This window comes from Hyalella azteca, unplaced genomic scaffold (assembly GCF_000764305.2).
Source record: "Hyalella azteca isolate HAZT.00-mixed unplaced genomic scaffold, Hazt_2.0.2 contig16022, whole genome shotgun sequence".
Lineage (NCBI taxonomy): Eukaryota > Metazoa > Arthropoda > Malacostraca > Amphipoda > Hyalellidae > Hyalella > Hyalella azteca.
Window position 1 is genome coordinate 42,290 of NW_025945849.1, and position 16,610 is coordinate 58,899.

A 16,610-nucleotide genomic window follows, 5' to 3' on the forward strand; every position below is an offset into this window, starting at 1 on the left:
AGCGTACACCACTTCGTCGACAGATGCATTTAATATTGTCAATGCTACTCAGTGTGACATGGTAACTATCGTAGTAAAGAAGGTTCTCTGTAGTTAATATTCGAAAATTGAATCTTTTACGAATACATGTGATTTAATTCATCGAATTGTTAATTTAATTAAATTAACAATTCGATGAATTTTCGAATTGTACATAAGAAAATATTTTTAAGGGAAATAAAGGAAAATTCTCTGAAGGCGGAAATCATAAAACGAATTTTATTATTGCGAAATTCGCTTAGATTCTCAGTTCCATTTCGGCATCAATGAAATATTACAATAATGCATATAGAGATGGGGTGGGATTGTTTTTGCAATATGACTTATTTGTTGTAAAGTTAAAATGCGCTCCGGAGAGTTAAAAACAATTTGAATGCACTTGAGATTAAAACTTGGAGATAACGTTATCTGTTAACGAAATTCCTCAAGATCTTCTGCCACAGCCATCACTCATTGATCAGATAACAAGCATTGTGTTTGTCTCAGTCACATTCAGGCACTCCTGCAGACAGCACTCAATGTGTTCATGCAAACGTTGCCAACATAAATTATATGTCATTCATTCAGTGCAAGCTAGTCTGAAAGCAAAAATATTAGATGCAAGTTAATGACGTGAAGCTTTGCGTGCCAATTACCAAGTGGTATACACTACATAGATATCCTCCCAAGTGGTATTTTTCCATATTAAAACGTTTGTCCAGCTATTCAATCCTTCAACACTTTACTTTGCATATAATATAGGTTATTCACTATACATTTGAAGTATTACAAGCTATTTGTCCCAAAAGTTCATGTAAAGGAGGTTAACCGTCTTAAGTGGAAGAGTTGAACGAATGTGTCTTACAGAATAAAGTGATCGTGCAAAAGGCTGACTTGACAGAAGCAACAATGTCGAACAGCAGTGCTGACAGCAGTTCGACCGAGTCGAAATTGTATGCATTGCATTTTCGAAGAGTACGAAACCGGATGACGGCTTTGATAAAATGCAAGAAAAGTCCCGATGAGTTCAGTCACATGGCCTTGATGACCAAAAAACAGGAGAGTAGAGACTGGCTCTTCATATCAATCATTACGCTTGCTGTCAGCTGTTTAGACAAAGTCTTCGACCTTTTGTTCATATTAGAGCTCGCTGAGAGAAAGGAATGGTCATTCATGGCCATTAGCTTATTCTTCACTCTAACTTCGACGACATTGACGTCGCTCTTCGCTGCTCAGAGGTAAGAGCTTTGATTTCAGTTGATCCTTCCCAGACACGTAGCCTTTTTGAGTAGGAAGCATAACATAATCAGCAAACTCGAGGCTTAGAGCAACATGTGATCAACGAGTGTTTCGAAATGTTGATGAAGAATGGTGATTGAGATTGCTGACTGAGAACATTCTTTAACGTCTCAAGGTTTTTCCTCGTTGAAATGAACACAATGCGTTTGAGCCACTACAGTCTCTTAGCATGAAGGTTGCTAAAAAAATGTTATTATTTGCATAGACGACGGATAAATCTGAAAAAACTTAGCGGAAGCTAGGATGAAAATAATTTCTAAATTATTATTGCATCGTCCTCTGTGCGATTTACATGTACTCCTGTACAAGCGGATTTATTCGTTTTATGCCACATACTAAGGTAACTGTTTAAAAAAATACTCGTTATATAACTGCTTCAAAAATATACATTCACTTTTTATGGAATGCACATATCATTCTCTACGATCTACTCAAAATTGACTATCCTGAGCAGCTTTTGGGTGCAGTCATCGAGCATACCAGTATGGAGCAGCGATTGGTTGGAGAAGGCACAGAAGAAACGAAAAGCGTTTCTAGAAAATTTTTTATACAGACCAATAAACAGACGAATTGTTCCACATGACAGCGCTTTCAAAGTAAAACCGTCGATAGACAACAAAGGTGCAAGTCGGAACATTCCAGTTAGTGCATGGGGTAATGTAGAAACAGTATTTACTATAACAGACGTGTTGCATTCTAATGATGAATTGGTTGCATCGAAGAAATCTTCTCGAGACCGCTGCAAGGAACACTGCACCATTCCTTGCGGTCACTCACCTCAGTCAAACGAAAACAATGCCTTCGATAATTCTTTAGTGAAAGAATCCTCAGTTTCAATGGCATCCGAGTCATCCTTTACTAAAAGCGTTTCACAACACAGTGAAGGTTCAGAAACAACAGCGTCAGCCGGAGACACAACCGAAGTTCCTCCCAGTGAAATGCAAGAGGTACAATTCCGACCGTGGGTGCGTTACATGCTAGGTGCAATTTTCTGCACTGGACTCCTGCCGGAATGGGTGTAAGTGCGAACCAAAAAGTGATGTCCTAGAGTGCATTGTCCCGATCATCTAGTTTCCTCGAAGATAATAATTGAACTGACAGTTATGTGCGTATAACAATTTTTTATTTTATGTATATCATAGATTTTATTTCGTATGTTTTGACAATTTTCGACTTCATATTTTATATATAGACCAGGACCGATATTGCAGCAACTCATAAATGGGGAAAAATCCTAAATTTGATTTATTCCAATGATCATGATTTAATTGCATATTTTCGACTCATTTATTCTGTATCTTACATAACTTTTTAGAAACAATCGCATAAAAATTCAAACCTTTTAATTTAAACTTGTAAAATTTAATTTAAATTAAATTGAAGTTAGTTTAATAATAATTTTAAATTACGATTTAACTAAAATTTATCTAATTAATACTTGAGATATATAATTTGGATAGAATCAATTTATATGTTTGCAATTGTAAACTTTTTTCTTCTGCACAGACTGGTGGTGAACTTATCGATGTACGCGGGAGCTGGCGAGGACCGCGTGCTGATCGGGCAGCTGTTGCGGGACACTTGGTTCGTGCAGACCATCAAGCTGAGTGAGGCTCTGCTCGAGTCCATCCCGCAGATACACATCAAGATATTCTACTTCCTCACAACAAGTAAGGCTTCTAGATCCAGAATTCTTAGCGTTCACCTGCAGTCACATGATTCAAGTATAGTTGCTTGAAACTTATTGTTGAAAAAATCAAATGACGATGGGGTGGCCCAGCGGTTAAAGTTCAGAGTACCAAGATTGGAGCAGAGAGGCACGGGTTCGATCCCAGCTCTGTGCGCCAGTTTCTGGTCAAAATCGGCGAGGTGGCCGGGCGGTTAAGCACAGCAGAATTGTAGCAGTGTGTTGCGCGTTCGAGACCACAACAAGCTGTGTATGCTCTGCAATGTTAAGAATCGGTGACAGGCCTACGGCCTAATAAACGCTGAAACCACTATACTATACTATATTATACTATACTGTACTATGAATTGAAGTTTACCATCTGCAAACTTATCTATGATGCCGTTGTATGATTCAAGTTTACTGTCGTAACCGTATTCATGAAGTCATATTGAAAATGTATCAGCAGGAAAAGTATTTTTGAAAAAATTGGATGATTTTGATGCCAATGCTGTTTTTTAACAATGAGAAATGAATAACTGGCTATTCAGGAGTTGGCCAATTTATTCTGAAGCATTAAGCAACTTTCTTCTGACGGCTGACGAATATCACTTTCGTTTTTCAGGGATATTTCTGCAGTAATTTTGTTTTGAATTCTGTTTCATTTGCGTGATTACATAATAAAAAATGCTCGGCAGATAGATCGTAATTACTTTATATTTTATGATATGGTAAATTGTGCTGTGTATTTATGCAACCAACAGTTGCAAAGTTTTATAAAACTTTCTTATTATTTATAAGCTCTTGCACGTACCAGTCCATGCTTCATTTCAGAGAGCTGGAGCATCAGTCAAGTGTTTGGTTTAGGCGTAAACGCGACATCCATCGGCATCGGACTGATCTCAGCTCTGCATGTTCAAATTCCATACAAAGTGGTCGGATTCGTGTTCATATTCAGCAACCTAGGTGAGCAAATTCAAGTGCAAGCAATGGAATTACCAAAATTTTGCAACATTCATAGAAACATCCATGAGAAACTTTTATCGCATAATCCCAAAAATCTTATGTATATTTCAAAGTTTAGTGTAGTTAGGCAGTTGTTTTTAATTTTTGCAGGTTTGATTGAAGACCAGAGCATGCTTCTTATTAACAATTTTTTTTTCAGTAAGCCGAATGAAATTTTTTGTTGGCGCTAGGATATCGAAAAGCAGGTTATCAAATGTTATTTTATTGGAATACGACGTTTCGACTATTCAATAATGATTCTAAAGTAGGTTAAGAGTTTTACAACCCTTGAAATTTATAAATGACATAAGTACATACAAAAGGCATCGTAGTAGATGCGGTTCGAAATCAAAACTTAAAATTAACATAACATAACATAGTGATGTCGGCGTTGAAGTGTAGGCCTGATGTGGCCTGTCGCCGATTCTTTTCCTTTTCGTGCCTTGTTCATAGATCTAAACTCGTGTCATTTGACCGGATCTTTTCATGACTGGCGATAGTTTGAAGTAGCTACTAGACTTCCAGCGGGTTCGATAGGGAGCTAGGCATTTCAAATCTGAACATATATTTTTCCATAGCTTTATCTAGTCTGTTCTTGAAAACTTAAAATTACTCCGGAATCAATTTCAACTTTCTGAAAAATCCGGTGGGTTGCAAATTGATAGCTGGAGACTCATCTTTGATGATGAGAGCCTCTGTTATCGCCAGTTTCGTAGCGTCGAGGCACCGCATGACGATGCTGGTGCCCGCCTCCGGCGATGCTGATGGGTCTCGTTGTGGGCCTCCCGCATTTGGTTCTTTGGTCATCCAGTTTGCAGATGGCAAGTGGGTAGGCGGCTTAAGGTCGAGCTGGTCAAACCGATGTTATATACATTATATGGAGGAGTCTACGACTTTCTTTCGTGCAGGAGAATTGGTAAATAACATTAGTTTCTTGCAGTGGTCCCAACTTTTTACATTGATTACTTTTCATGATTCAATTCATGCTTTTCTTGTTTTTAGAGTAAATCAAGGGTTTTATTTGGTCAGTTACTGTCAGTCAAAACGTCGTATTGCACTAAAATGTCGTTTTGTAACCTACTTTTTGATCTCCAAGTGCCAGCTAGAAATTTAGTTAGACTTATTGAAAGAAAAAAACAATGAGAAAATTGTTAATAAAAAGCATGCTCTGGTCTTCAATAAAATCAACATTACCTTCAAAATTTCCGTATGTTTGTTTAGGAAACTTGGCGTCGCATGTATAATAGGCCTTTCACGAGCATATAAATAAAACTTATAGCATTGAGATTTTGCTTGGACCTTAAAATTTATTCCTTACGAGAGAATTATAACGGGTTTTAAAATTGAGAGGGAAAAATTTTACCAAAAATTGAAATCTACATTTTAATTTATTTGTGTAAGTTCGATTTAAAGACGCAAAAATTTTTTTCAGACTTATTGACAAGATTCATAAAAAAATAACTTTTCCAAGATTTTCACACGCTACTTTTTTAATGAGAATACATTATAGGTATTAATTTTACGAGATTCGTTATAAGGGTACTCTAAAATTATATGGATTACCGTTGTAGGGCATAGTTGGNAACTTCCTGGTTCGTAACATAAATCTTGTGTAATTTGAAAAATTTGAAAATTCTTAAGCAATATCATGTGATGAAATACTCGTGCACCGAGTTTTGTTTATTTGTACTATTGTAGAAAGTAAGAGGATTTTTTTTCGAAAATGGGCGTTTTTCTATTTGAATTTCTTAGCATAACAAATTAATTCTATTCCTTGTTTTGCTCCAGCAATTAATGATCATCACATGACCTCCCGTTACATGCGTTAAGGTCCCTGCAACGGAAACTGGAAATTCATTGCGAGAATTACATAGCATGCGTAAAGAATTATACAATTTTTCAATTTCTATTAGAATGTCTAAATTATCTTTATACCTGAGTCGTACTTCGATCAGCACCCAAATCACACATAAATAACACGAATTAAACTACTCCGCTCTGCAGTGGCAAGGATGTCAGTGAGCGCAGCCTTGAATCAAGCGACAACCAACGGGGTTTACTTCGCAACCTTCGCCTGCGCGCTGACCATCTCAGCGGCGGTGACAGCGTTCAAGACGCTCGTCCACAGAGGAAACTACCGACGTTACCTTAGCCCACTTGAGAAGTACGTTGGAGAACCTATCTTCCGCACCTTCTGCATGCCTCCTGAAGACGCCTCGGGACTCTTGGTGTCGGGGGTGTTCGTGGTGGCAGGTGTCGTGTTTTGTGTCGTGTATGACGGCGAAGACAGGGTCTTACTATCCTCGATGGTGGTTTGTGTAGCGGTGTTTGGTCAGGGTTTGGCCGGTCTGGCTTGGTATATTGTCGGAATAAGCGAACTGAATTACGAAAACAAGAAAAAAACGAGTATGATGCCACATACGTCCATTAGTATTGGTCACAGCACAAAGCAACAGGATTAGTTAGATTTTTTTAGGAAATAGTTGTGGACTACACGAAAAGACTACATGAATTCGTAGGTTTCTTCAAGCGTTTAATACTACTGATGATAGCCAAAAAAAGAAATAAATTAAATAGAGGGTAAATGAAAAAGTAAATGAATCAAATTCAAGTACGATTTCAAGACGCATTCGCTTTGGATGCAAGGAAATAAAAGATCATGAATAAATTAATTTACTGCACAGTGTGGTGCAATAGTCAATATAAGTACAGTACAGTAATTAAATATGTTTAAAGGTCATATAATTTACATTTTCAGTTAGAATAAAAGTATAGTTAATTCCGGTGAACCATGTTTATTATATTTTAGGTTCGTGTTTTGCTTCCATGACATAATTTTGTTTTTAATTGAAGCGTTGCAGCAGCATTTATTCTCATTATGCCATCTACCGAGAAAACGTGTCAAGTTTACCTCCATCAGATGATCAAAATTCAGGAAAATCCATTACTATCCAATTAATGAAAAATATGTAGGGATAATATTCCTAACTAAACTCATTTTAACATCAGGTGATTATACTAGGCAAATTTTTTGAAGCAAATTTAGATGAATTCCGAAGTTAGGCTTGTCTTTTTGTTAATTTTTATTCAAGTTTAAACTTGTCAGAGGCGAAAAACTGCGTCGACGACGAAAACATTTCAAGAACAAAATGATATTGAAATTCAGTGCATATGGACCGAAAATACGTACTGGCAACTATGATACGCGTGGGATGGCCTTCGATTTTATTTCGATTGGATTTTTAACAGCCAGGAATTGTTAATGGATGAACAAAATGGTATTGAAATTCAATGCATATGGACAGCCCAGAAATATGTACTGGCAACTATGATGTGCGTGGTATGGCCTTCGATTTTATTTCGATTGGATTTTTAATAGCCAGGAATTGTTGATGGATATTTAGAACTGCACCGTCCAATTCTGAGAATTTTCATTTTTTTATAATCTGACAAAAACGCCCGAAATGAGACGGTCAAGGTTTATTCACTTTAAATAGAAACTGTAACGCTCGTAAAAAATGTCAATAATAAATATAACAAATTATATAATATGATTACTTCCCAAGCCTTCAAGAATAACAACCCATCACTTGTACAATAAAGCTGACCAGGAAGGTTGACATGTTTGTAGTATAAATGAGACAAGAGCAATATTGCTGATATAAAGTAACTCCATGGCAGACATTTAAAATACAGCAAGAGAACAACATTTCTAGAGATTTTTAACACAACATTTTTAACACAATGCCTCCTGACTCTCTTAGTAAAGGCCGTCTTCCCTGCGACTGCAAACCTTTTAATATTTCGAGCGCGAATTAGAAATTGGGTGAAATCAGTATAAATATATTACCCCGGTAAAGAAGTAAATAAAATTGAGGTCTTTATATTTTAAAACAGAATAACATGAAATATTTTACCTTTATTGGATTTCAACCCAGAAATCTAAGTTTTAATGGCAACAGGAATGCGATAAAATATGATAAGCGAACGAAATTAAACAGCTTGACTCTTTTATACACGTTCCCTTGGTAACGTCAACCTTGGTAACGTCACCCTTGGTAACATCACCCTTGGTAACATCACCCTTGGTAACGTCACCCTTGGTAACGTCACCCTTGGTAACGTCACCGTTGGTAACGTCACAGTAACATGCATCGAAGTACTCCAAATGAGCTGGAAAGCCACGATTAATTTGATTCACGATGAAAGTGACCTAAACATACAGAAACATTTTACCGATGAAGATAATGATGATGGTAAATGTCAACAGCAAAACAATAAAATCATGATAAAATATCATATTATTATACTTTCAATTACTTGGCCTTATCATGGTTTATGATGCAAACATCTTAGCTCTACTGTGGTTTTCGATGCAAAAATATCACAGATTCCAGAGTGATTATCTGCGCGAACTAATTACTACTAAAGGTACAATGGTTTCGTATAGCAGCGTCACTTACTGACGTTAAATTTCGGAACATAAAACCATGGTCCTGCTGAATCAATATGATCATCACAACCGACCAAACAAGCAGTAGCGCCATAATCTTACACAAATCGTCGAAGTTACTAAATGAACCTCAAAAACGAAAATGAACCTCAGTTACGAAATGAACCTCGTTATTCTGAAACCTCAAAGCGTTCAATTAATCGAATAATTAATTCACCATTCTGTTTTCCAAAGCACGAATCTAGCACAAGAAACCACATTGGAGACTAGATGATGAGACTGCGGTTACAAAACCCCAATACTGAAATAATCTGTATCCTACACAGAAGTAATTTTGATCAGATTCTGTTCATTAAGGACGCCTCTATGTATATCTGCATGTCTTTATGACTGGGGTCACTGGGTCCGTGGGTTGCCACTTGCCACGTCAGCGCAGCGCTGGTAAATATTCAGATTCTGTTCATTAAGNATAAATACGCCTGGAAACGTGCAACAAATTATTGATTATTGTATTGTCATCGGGAGCTGAGCTTCCCTAAAAGTTTCAGAGCGCTAGCTAGCGGGAAAGTTGGTGAAATATCGATTGCAAGATTTGATCATCACAAATAGACAGACAGACAGACGGACACGAAAGCGAGCTAAGAAAAACGTGGTAAAATATGGAAACAAGCAAAGAAAACAAACCGCAAACATAATTGCAACCATTCTTCAGAAAAGACAAATCCCTGACCAGCGAAATTAGTGAAGGCAGCCCCAGGGTCTGTCCAGAACCGGGACGACGGGTCCTGGAGGTCTGCAAACCACTGTCTGCTACCGACGACATCAGCAGGGCCTTCAGGTCTGTTCTGCGCCAAGTGAAGGTCTGCTGCTGTGCCGAACTGTTCAGCCATGCGAGCATATCTGCCGGGTACACAGTGACTAAATAATTAGGGTAACGCAACATCAATGTCATTATTAGGAACTGACTAATAATTTCAAAGTCGTTGTTCCGCTATTCGAGCATTTCTGCCACAATAAAGATACGCAGTGACTAAAAATTATTACAGGACAGCGTTAACGTCATAATAAGTGATAACTCAAATACCAACTAATAAATTTAAAGTCGAAACAATAAAGTCAAAATAATTTATATTCTTCAAATGCTCAAAGTTGTTCAACAAACATTTTGCGTTTAGCCAAGGGTAAGATATGCGCTTAAAAGTAAAGCTTAATCCAAAAGTAATCAAATAAAAATGACTTAATAAAATTTGAAATAAAATTTAAATAGTAAAATGTAAGCTAATCACCGTCGAAAGACCGCCAGTTCGCCCTTGGAGAGCTCCTTGTACAGCGTTCCATACGACGCTTCAGGATTGGGGAACAGACGCTCTACGATGCTCATGGACTGAGCTCCGGAATCTGTTTCTTCCCGATGGTTCACCTTCCCCAAAGGCAGGAACTGTCTTTCTAAATGAGAACATTGCTCATTTTCATATATGGTTCTTAGTTCGGTATCAAATTTCTTCAGTGCAGACACCGCAGCTGACTCTCGACTTCGACGTGTTTTTTCTTCGTTAAGCTCTTTTTGGTCTCGGCTCTTGAGACGAGCGAGCTGAGACCCTCTTCTCACCAAACTAATCTTCAGTTTGGTGGTGGCAAATGGTCTGGTAATTTCAGAGAGCAGCTTTTTGGTTAATTTAAAGTTCGTCGCTAAAGCATTTTTGGAGCCACTGTTTTTTTGGCTGTATTTAAGCCACTCCAACGGAGTTTCTAATGGAGGGTGGATACAATGGACGTCTGCGGTGCTGCTGCTTTCGTCGCTAGAACTGAAAACAAGAACAAATCTCAGGCAAAATTAATCAAGCATTTACAGGTTTTTATTAAACTCTCAATCATTGGAGTGCAAAACAAATAAAAACGAGACTTGTCGTAAGAAATAAAATTATATTATACTTCGAGCATCCGGTTCGAAAAGTAAATACGAAAAAGCAATATATTTAAGCAATGAAGAAGTATATGGCAAGCATATAATAAAAAATTTGGCACCCTATGCTAGGTTAGTGCAAAGTAAATCAAGAATATAAGAAGTGTCAGCGCTTCTTCCCGCCAGATCTCTACACCAAACTTACCTGCTGCGCGACGCCGCTGAGTTGCTCTTATTTTTGGATCGTGAACCATCGTGGTCTTTCTTAGCGTTGCAGGCTGAGGAAAAAATAATCAACATCATGGATTTGCCAAAACTAATCCAATAGAACACATGAGTATGGGCCTCTGATCTTAAAAACAGAAATACTAGTGACTAGTAGAGAATAGATTCGGTGTGCAAGATATAAAATAGATGTAAAAAAGTGTAGTAGAAATAATGTAGAAGATATAGGTACTCTATATATATACTAGATCGTAGATATAATATATAACCGACATAAACGTAAGGCGGACGCAATAATTGAACTGAATAAGTGAAGTAACAGCTCAGCTGTTCATGCACATTCTAGCAGTATGGTGCCCGGCTAGGCTGTGAGCGCGGTCACTAGGTTTCATTTCGAGTTTCAGACTTGCTCGATCAAAACTAATAAGCGAAACGAGCATTTAAATTTGTCATCCTCCACTAAATAAATATGATTTTTTAAATACCAGGCCGGACATCCAGTTGCCTTAATACAAGCCCAAAGCCTTTGTTACAGCTGACATTACCAGATGCTTAGATAAAGTGACAGACGTTGCTGAGTTCATTTTCTAGAGTTATTTAAACTATCAGAAGAAAGCCCTAGGTTGCTTAACTCTACCTCAAACCCGCACCACACAGCGGGCCAAAAACTCCAAAAAGGTTCAATGAAGAAATTGAAATGCACACGGCTTATCAGTCGAGAATAACCCTGATAACCCTTCATCGAATCAATTCCAAGTCTCTGATCAGGGGCACTACTTTCAAAACTCGCTAAGTTAACGTAAGTACTTACGCTCTATTTTCTTGTCTATGATTGCTGGATTCTGCTTGAAATGCCGTCCATGATTGGCTAATGAACTTACGATCTTTTAATTGAAAGTATGGCCCCAGGAATATAAAGCTGCCTAAAATTATACCATACAAGTAGGCTGCACATACCATAGAAGTACAACATTACATTTAACTTCCTTAGTTTACTTAGTTAAAGTTGCACGCGAGCCTCGCGCTGCTAACTGCCATGTAGAGGACCAATATAAGTCCATATCTCACGATTGCCCCGCCATGCCTCACGATTTCCTCGTGATTGCCTGGCGATTGTTGCCGCTCACTTGGTATGCTGGAGACGCTGATGGTATGCTCACTAGTCTGCTGGTGCTGCTGCCGCTTGCTGGGCGCAGGCCGCGCCGTGAACGGACTTTGGTCCTCGGAGCTCGAGCTCAGATTCGCCCTGCCGAGGTCAAAATTCTAAATAATTTTAAATAATTTAAATGTGTGATAAACTTATACTTCAATAATTTAAATTCGTAATAAACTTTGTTTTGTGATCAACTTAAACGTGTTATAAACTATATTTCTGAGCAATTTAGACATGTGATGGACGATATATTTGAGCAATTTAAACTACTCCAGAATTATATTTTCAAACCTTCGAAACTTTGGATAGACTTTAGATCATTTTTAGCGAATTTTCTCATTTATGGAAAAATGTACTATTGTGCTCGCCATGTCCGTCAGTCCGTCCGTCCGTCCGTGACTTCACGTTTTCGTCGACGAGAAAATGCGCTCTCTGTCACTCACTGCAGTGAGTACTGAGTTATATTTTTTGAATAATGTATACAAATTTGAACTTGTGATTATATAGATGTGATCTATGTGTCACTCTCAGCTTCATGGAAATGTTTGATAAATTCATTACATTAAAGCATGGTACTAAATGCATGGGTAACCAGGAATTTGAAAGCAAAGACAATACCACAAAAAATCACCATATCTTTATAAGAGAAAATGTTTCCAGTCCAGCTCAATCGTCAAATCATAACACAAAATTCAGTTCGGAAGAAGTTCAGTCCTAGAAACACAAATACAATCAATTAGTAAAGTAAGATGCACTGTCAGGTTTTAAAACGGTAAATAATTAAAAAATATAACTCAGTACTCACTGCAGTGAGTGACAGAGAACGCATTTTCTCGTCGACGAAAACTTGAGGTCACGGACAGACGGACGGACATGGCGAGCACAATAGTGCATTTTTTCCATAAATGAGAAAATGCGCTAAAAAGACATGAAATTAACGCTAATAAACGGCCTGACAGTGCATTTTACTTTACTAATTGAAAAAAAACTTCTGAACTGAACTTTTTGTTATGAACTGACGATGGAGCTGGACTCCGAAACATTTTTAGAGCATTATCTCATTTATGGAAAAAATGCACTATTGTGCTCGCCATGTCCGTCTGTCCGTCAGTGACTTCACGTTTTCGTCGACGAGAAAATGCGCTCTCTGTCACTCACTGCAGTGAGTACTGAGTTATATTTTTTCTTGTAAGGATATGTTGATTTTTTGTGGTATTGTCTTTGCTTTTAAATTCCTGATTAACTTGCGATTTAAGCAAACAAGTGAATATAATATGCATAGGTAAACGATAACGTGAGTCCGGATAGACACAACTGTACGTGCAGCTCAAATTAGGCCATAAAAAAACTAGTGATAATGGTATAACATATACATATATACATTTGATCATTCAGCTGTATGGGATTACTTGACCAATTGTTACATTATAGACATATTAATGAATGAATTTCACGATCGACGCAATAGTACGGTCAGCACCTTCGACTGTTATTATGTTCACACATTCAACGGTTATTTATCAATTTATCATCAATTTACCAGTTATTTATTATTAAACAATTCATCAATTTATTATCGATTTATCAGTTAATAATAAATCATTAAACTATTTATCAATTTATCAGTTATTTATAAATCATTAAGCTATTTATTAATTTATTGTCTGTTTATCATTTAATCATCTCACTTGGCCGTGGATGTGATGCTCTGCTGGAAGTGGTCGGCCATGACCGTCAGCTCGAAGGGCCACTTAGATAAAGTGACAGACGTTGCTGAGTTCATTTTCTAGAGTTATTTAAAGTATCAGAAGAAAGCCCTAGGTTGCTTAACTCTACCTCAAACCCACACCACACAGCGGGCCAAAAACTCCAAAAAGGTTCAATGAAGAAATTAAAATGCACAAGGCTTATCAGTCAAGAACAACCAAGATAACCCTTAATCGAATCAATTTCAAGTCTCTGATCAGGAATATTAGGCTGCGTATAATTATACCATACAGGCAGGTTGCACTTACCGTATAATTACAACATTACATTTAAATTCCTTAGCTTACTTCGTTAAAGTTGCGCGCGAGCCTCGCGCTGCTAACTGCCATGTAGATGAGGACCAATATGTCCTCACGATTGCTAAGCCATGTCTCACGATTGTCTCCCGATTTCCTCGTGATTGTTGGCGCTCACTTGGTATGCTGGAGACGCTGATGGTATGCTCACTTGGTATGCTGGAGACGCTGATGGTATGCTCACTTGGTATGCTGGAGACGCTGATGCGTCTCTCGACCTCGTCAGTCTGCTGGTGCTGCTGCCGCTTGCTGGGCGCAGGCCGCGCCGTGAACGGACTTTGGTCCTCAGAGCTCGAGCTCAGATTCGCCCTGCCGGGGGCACAGCAATTTTCAATAATTTTCAATAATTTAAATGTGTGATGAACTTTGTTTTGTGATCAACTTAAACGTGTGATAAACTATATTTCTGAGCAATTTAGATATGAGATGGACGATATATTTGAGCGCTTTAGACATGCGATGGACGATATATTGGAGCAATTTAGACATGTGATGGACGATATATTGGAGCGCTTTAGACATGCGATGGACGATATATTGGAGCAATTTAGACATGTGATGGACGATATATTGGAGCAATTTAGACATGCGATGGACGATATATTTGAGCGATTTAGACATGCGATGGACGATATATTGGAGCAATTTAGACATGAGATGGACGATATACTTGAGCGATTTAGACATGAGATGGACGATATATTTGAGCGATTTAGACATGAGATGGACGATATATTTGAGCGATTTAGACATGCGATGGACGATATATTGGAGCAATTTAGACATGAGATGGACGATATATCTGAGCGATTTAGACATGAGATGGACGATATATTCTGAGCGATTTAGACATGAGATGGACGATATATTGGAGCAATTTAGACATGTGATGGACGATATATTGGAGCGCTTTAGACATGTGATGGACGATATATTGGAGCAATTTAGACATGCGATGGACGATATATTTGAGCGATTTAGACATGAGATGAACGATATATCTGAGCTATTTAGACATGTGATGGACAATAGATTTGAGCAATTTAAACTCCTCCAGAATTATATTTTAAAAACCACCAAAACTTTGGATAAACTATAGAAATTTTTTTACTAATGTATACAAAATTAAACTAATGATTATTATAGATGTGATCTATCTGTGACTTTCAGCTTCATGGAAATGTTTGATAAATTCTAGCATTAAAGCATTATCAATAAATGCATGGGTTAACGATGTCGTGAGTGAGGATAGACACAATTGTACGTGCAGCTCACATCACGCCGTATAAAAACTATATAATAATGGTATATAATACATACATATATACATTTGATCATTCAGCTCTATGGGATTGCTTGGCAAATTGTTACATTAGAGCCATATTAATGAATGGCAGAATTTTCCGATCATGTAGGATTGTAGGTGATAATTGACGCAATGGTACGGTCAGCATCTTCGATGTTTATCAGTTAAAACATTATACCAAATAATCCGAAGTATGAAAATTATATAAAAGCATTAAAAAATTAAGCTCAAATCAAAATAAACTTCAGATTTTCTGCTTGCGACTGATAGAGAAAATTGCTAACGATTAGAAAATAACTAAATATATTAATATTCTGACGTAAAATATGTTTATTCACTTAACGGCTATTTATCAACGAATCATCTATTTAATAATTTATCAGCTAGTAATCAATTAATCATCTATTCATGATATAATCATCTATTCATCAATTTATCGTCTGTTTATCATTTAATCATCTGACTTGGCCGTGGATGTGATGCTCTGCTGGAAGTGGTCTGCCATCACCGTCAGCTCGAGCTATTCAATTAAAGACAATAATCAGTGTCCAGGCAGGCAGTGGGCAGAAAAGTGATATCCCTACTATTTCCTTAATTAAAACACGATTCGTAACAAGATTTTAAAAATTAACCATACTGAATCTTGGTTTCTGATTAAAAATATTTTTCACACTGTCCTCATCATGTATCATACCTCATATCTTTGTTTTGTTATTCACTGACGAAGTGAAGTGATTTAAAAAATGATTTTCTAAGACTAGCAGATAATTTTGCGCTGGCATGACTAAAGTTTGGCAGAGTGCAAGTATTTTAAGGGCTGTTTTAACGGTTGGATGTTACCCGAAAAAAAAATTTTTAAAGAGCACACGAAAAGGAACATGAACTTAATGAGGTCTGACCGCAGAGAAACATGCGTCTGTCAGGGGCGCCACAAACGAAGTTCGTTTGGTAAGCAGCTCGAGGGGCAGCGGGAGACTGGCCAGCAGCTCTCGCTCCCACCACTGGTCTTCAGCGCTCCTGTACAATACCGTTAGAGGTTAGAGAAGTTTCGTGCAATAGCTTCGTGAAACTAGGATGACTAGAAGTTTCGTGCGACGAGCTGGTGAAACTGGGATGACTAGAAGTTTCGGGCGCCGAGTTGGTGAAACTGGGATGACTAGAAGTTTCGTGCGACGAGCTGGTGAAACTGGGATGACTAGAAGTTTCGGGCGACGAGCTAGTGAAACTGGGATGACTAGAAGTTTCGTGCGACGAGCTGGTGAAACTAGGATGACTAGAAGTTTCGGGCGCCGAGTTGGTGAAACTAGGATGACTAGAAGTTTCGGGCGCCGAGTTGGTGAAACTAGGATGACTAGAAGTTTCGGGCGCCGAGTTGGTGAAACTAGGATGACTAGAAGTTTCGGGCGACGAGCTGGTGAAACTAGGATGACTAGAAGTTTCGGGCGCCGAGTTGGTGAAACTAGGATGACTAGAAGTTTCGGGCGCCGAGTAAGTGAAACTAGGATGACTAGAAGTTTCG

The 16,610-nt window shown here is 38.0% G+C and overlaps 2 protein-coding genes across 2 annotated transcripts in view; one reads left to right on the forward strand and one right to left on the reverse strand.

The window, feature by feature from the left end:
* Nucleotides 1-547: 547 nt before the first annotated feature.
* Nucleotides 548-7,513, forward strand: LOC108674113. The gene is made up of 5 exons (XM_018162019.2): nt 548-1,256; nt 1,772-2,335; nt 2,824-2,987; nt 3,818-3,949; nt 5,993-7,513. The coding sequence occupies exons 1-5, from the start codon at nt 928-930 to the stop codon at nt 6,448-6,450; spliced, it is 1,647 nt and encodes a 548-aa protein (XP_018017508.1). The 5' UTR covers nt 548-927; the 3' UTR covers nt 6,451-7,513.
* A 1,391-nt stretch (nt 7,514-8,904) lies between these two features.
* Nucleotides 8,905-16,610, reverse strand: part of LOC108674041 (polyphosphoinositide phosphatase) — a 20,218-nt gene continuing 12,512 nt past the window's right edge. Inside the window, exons 17-25 of the mRNA XM_047884707.1 lie at nt 15,991-16,108; nt 15,556-15,611; nt 13,904-14,094; nt 13,411-13,495; nt 11,697-11,815; nt 10,550-10,622; nt 9,728-10,246; nt 9,126-9,341; nt 8,905-8,920 (exon numbers count right to left, since the gene is read on the reverse strand). Of these exons, the coding sequence (XP_047740663.1) occupies nt 8,905-8,920; nt 9,126-9,341; nt 9,728-10,246; nt 10,550-10,622; nt 11,697-11,815; nt 13,411-13,495; nt 13,904-14,094; nt 15,556-15,611; nt 15,991-16,108 (1,393 nt within the window). The remainder of the gene's footprint in view (nt 8,921-9,125; nt 9,342-9,727; nt 10,247-10,549; nt 10,623-11,696; nt 11,816-13,410; nt 13,496-13,903; nt 14,095-15,555; nt 15,612-15,990; nt 16,109-16,610) is intronic.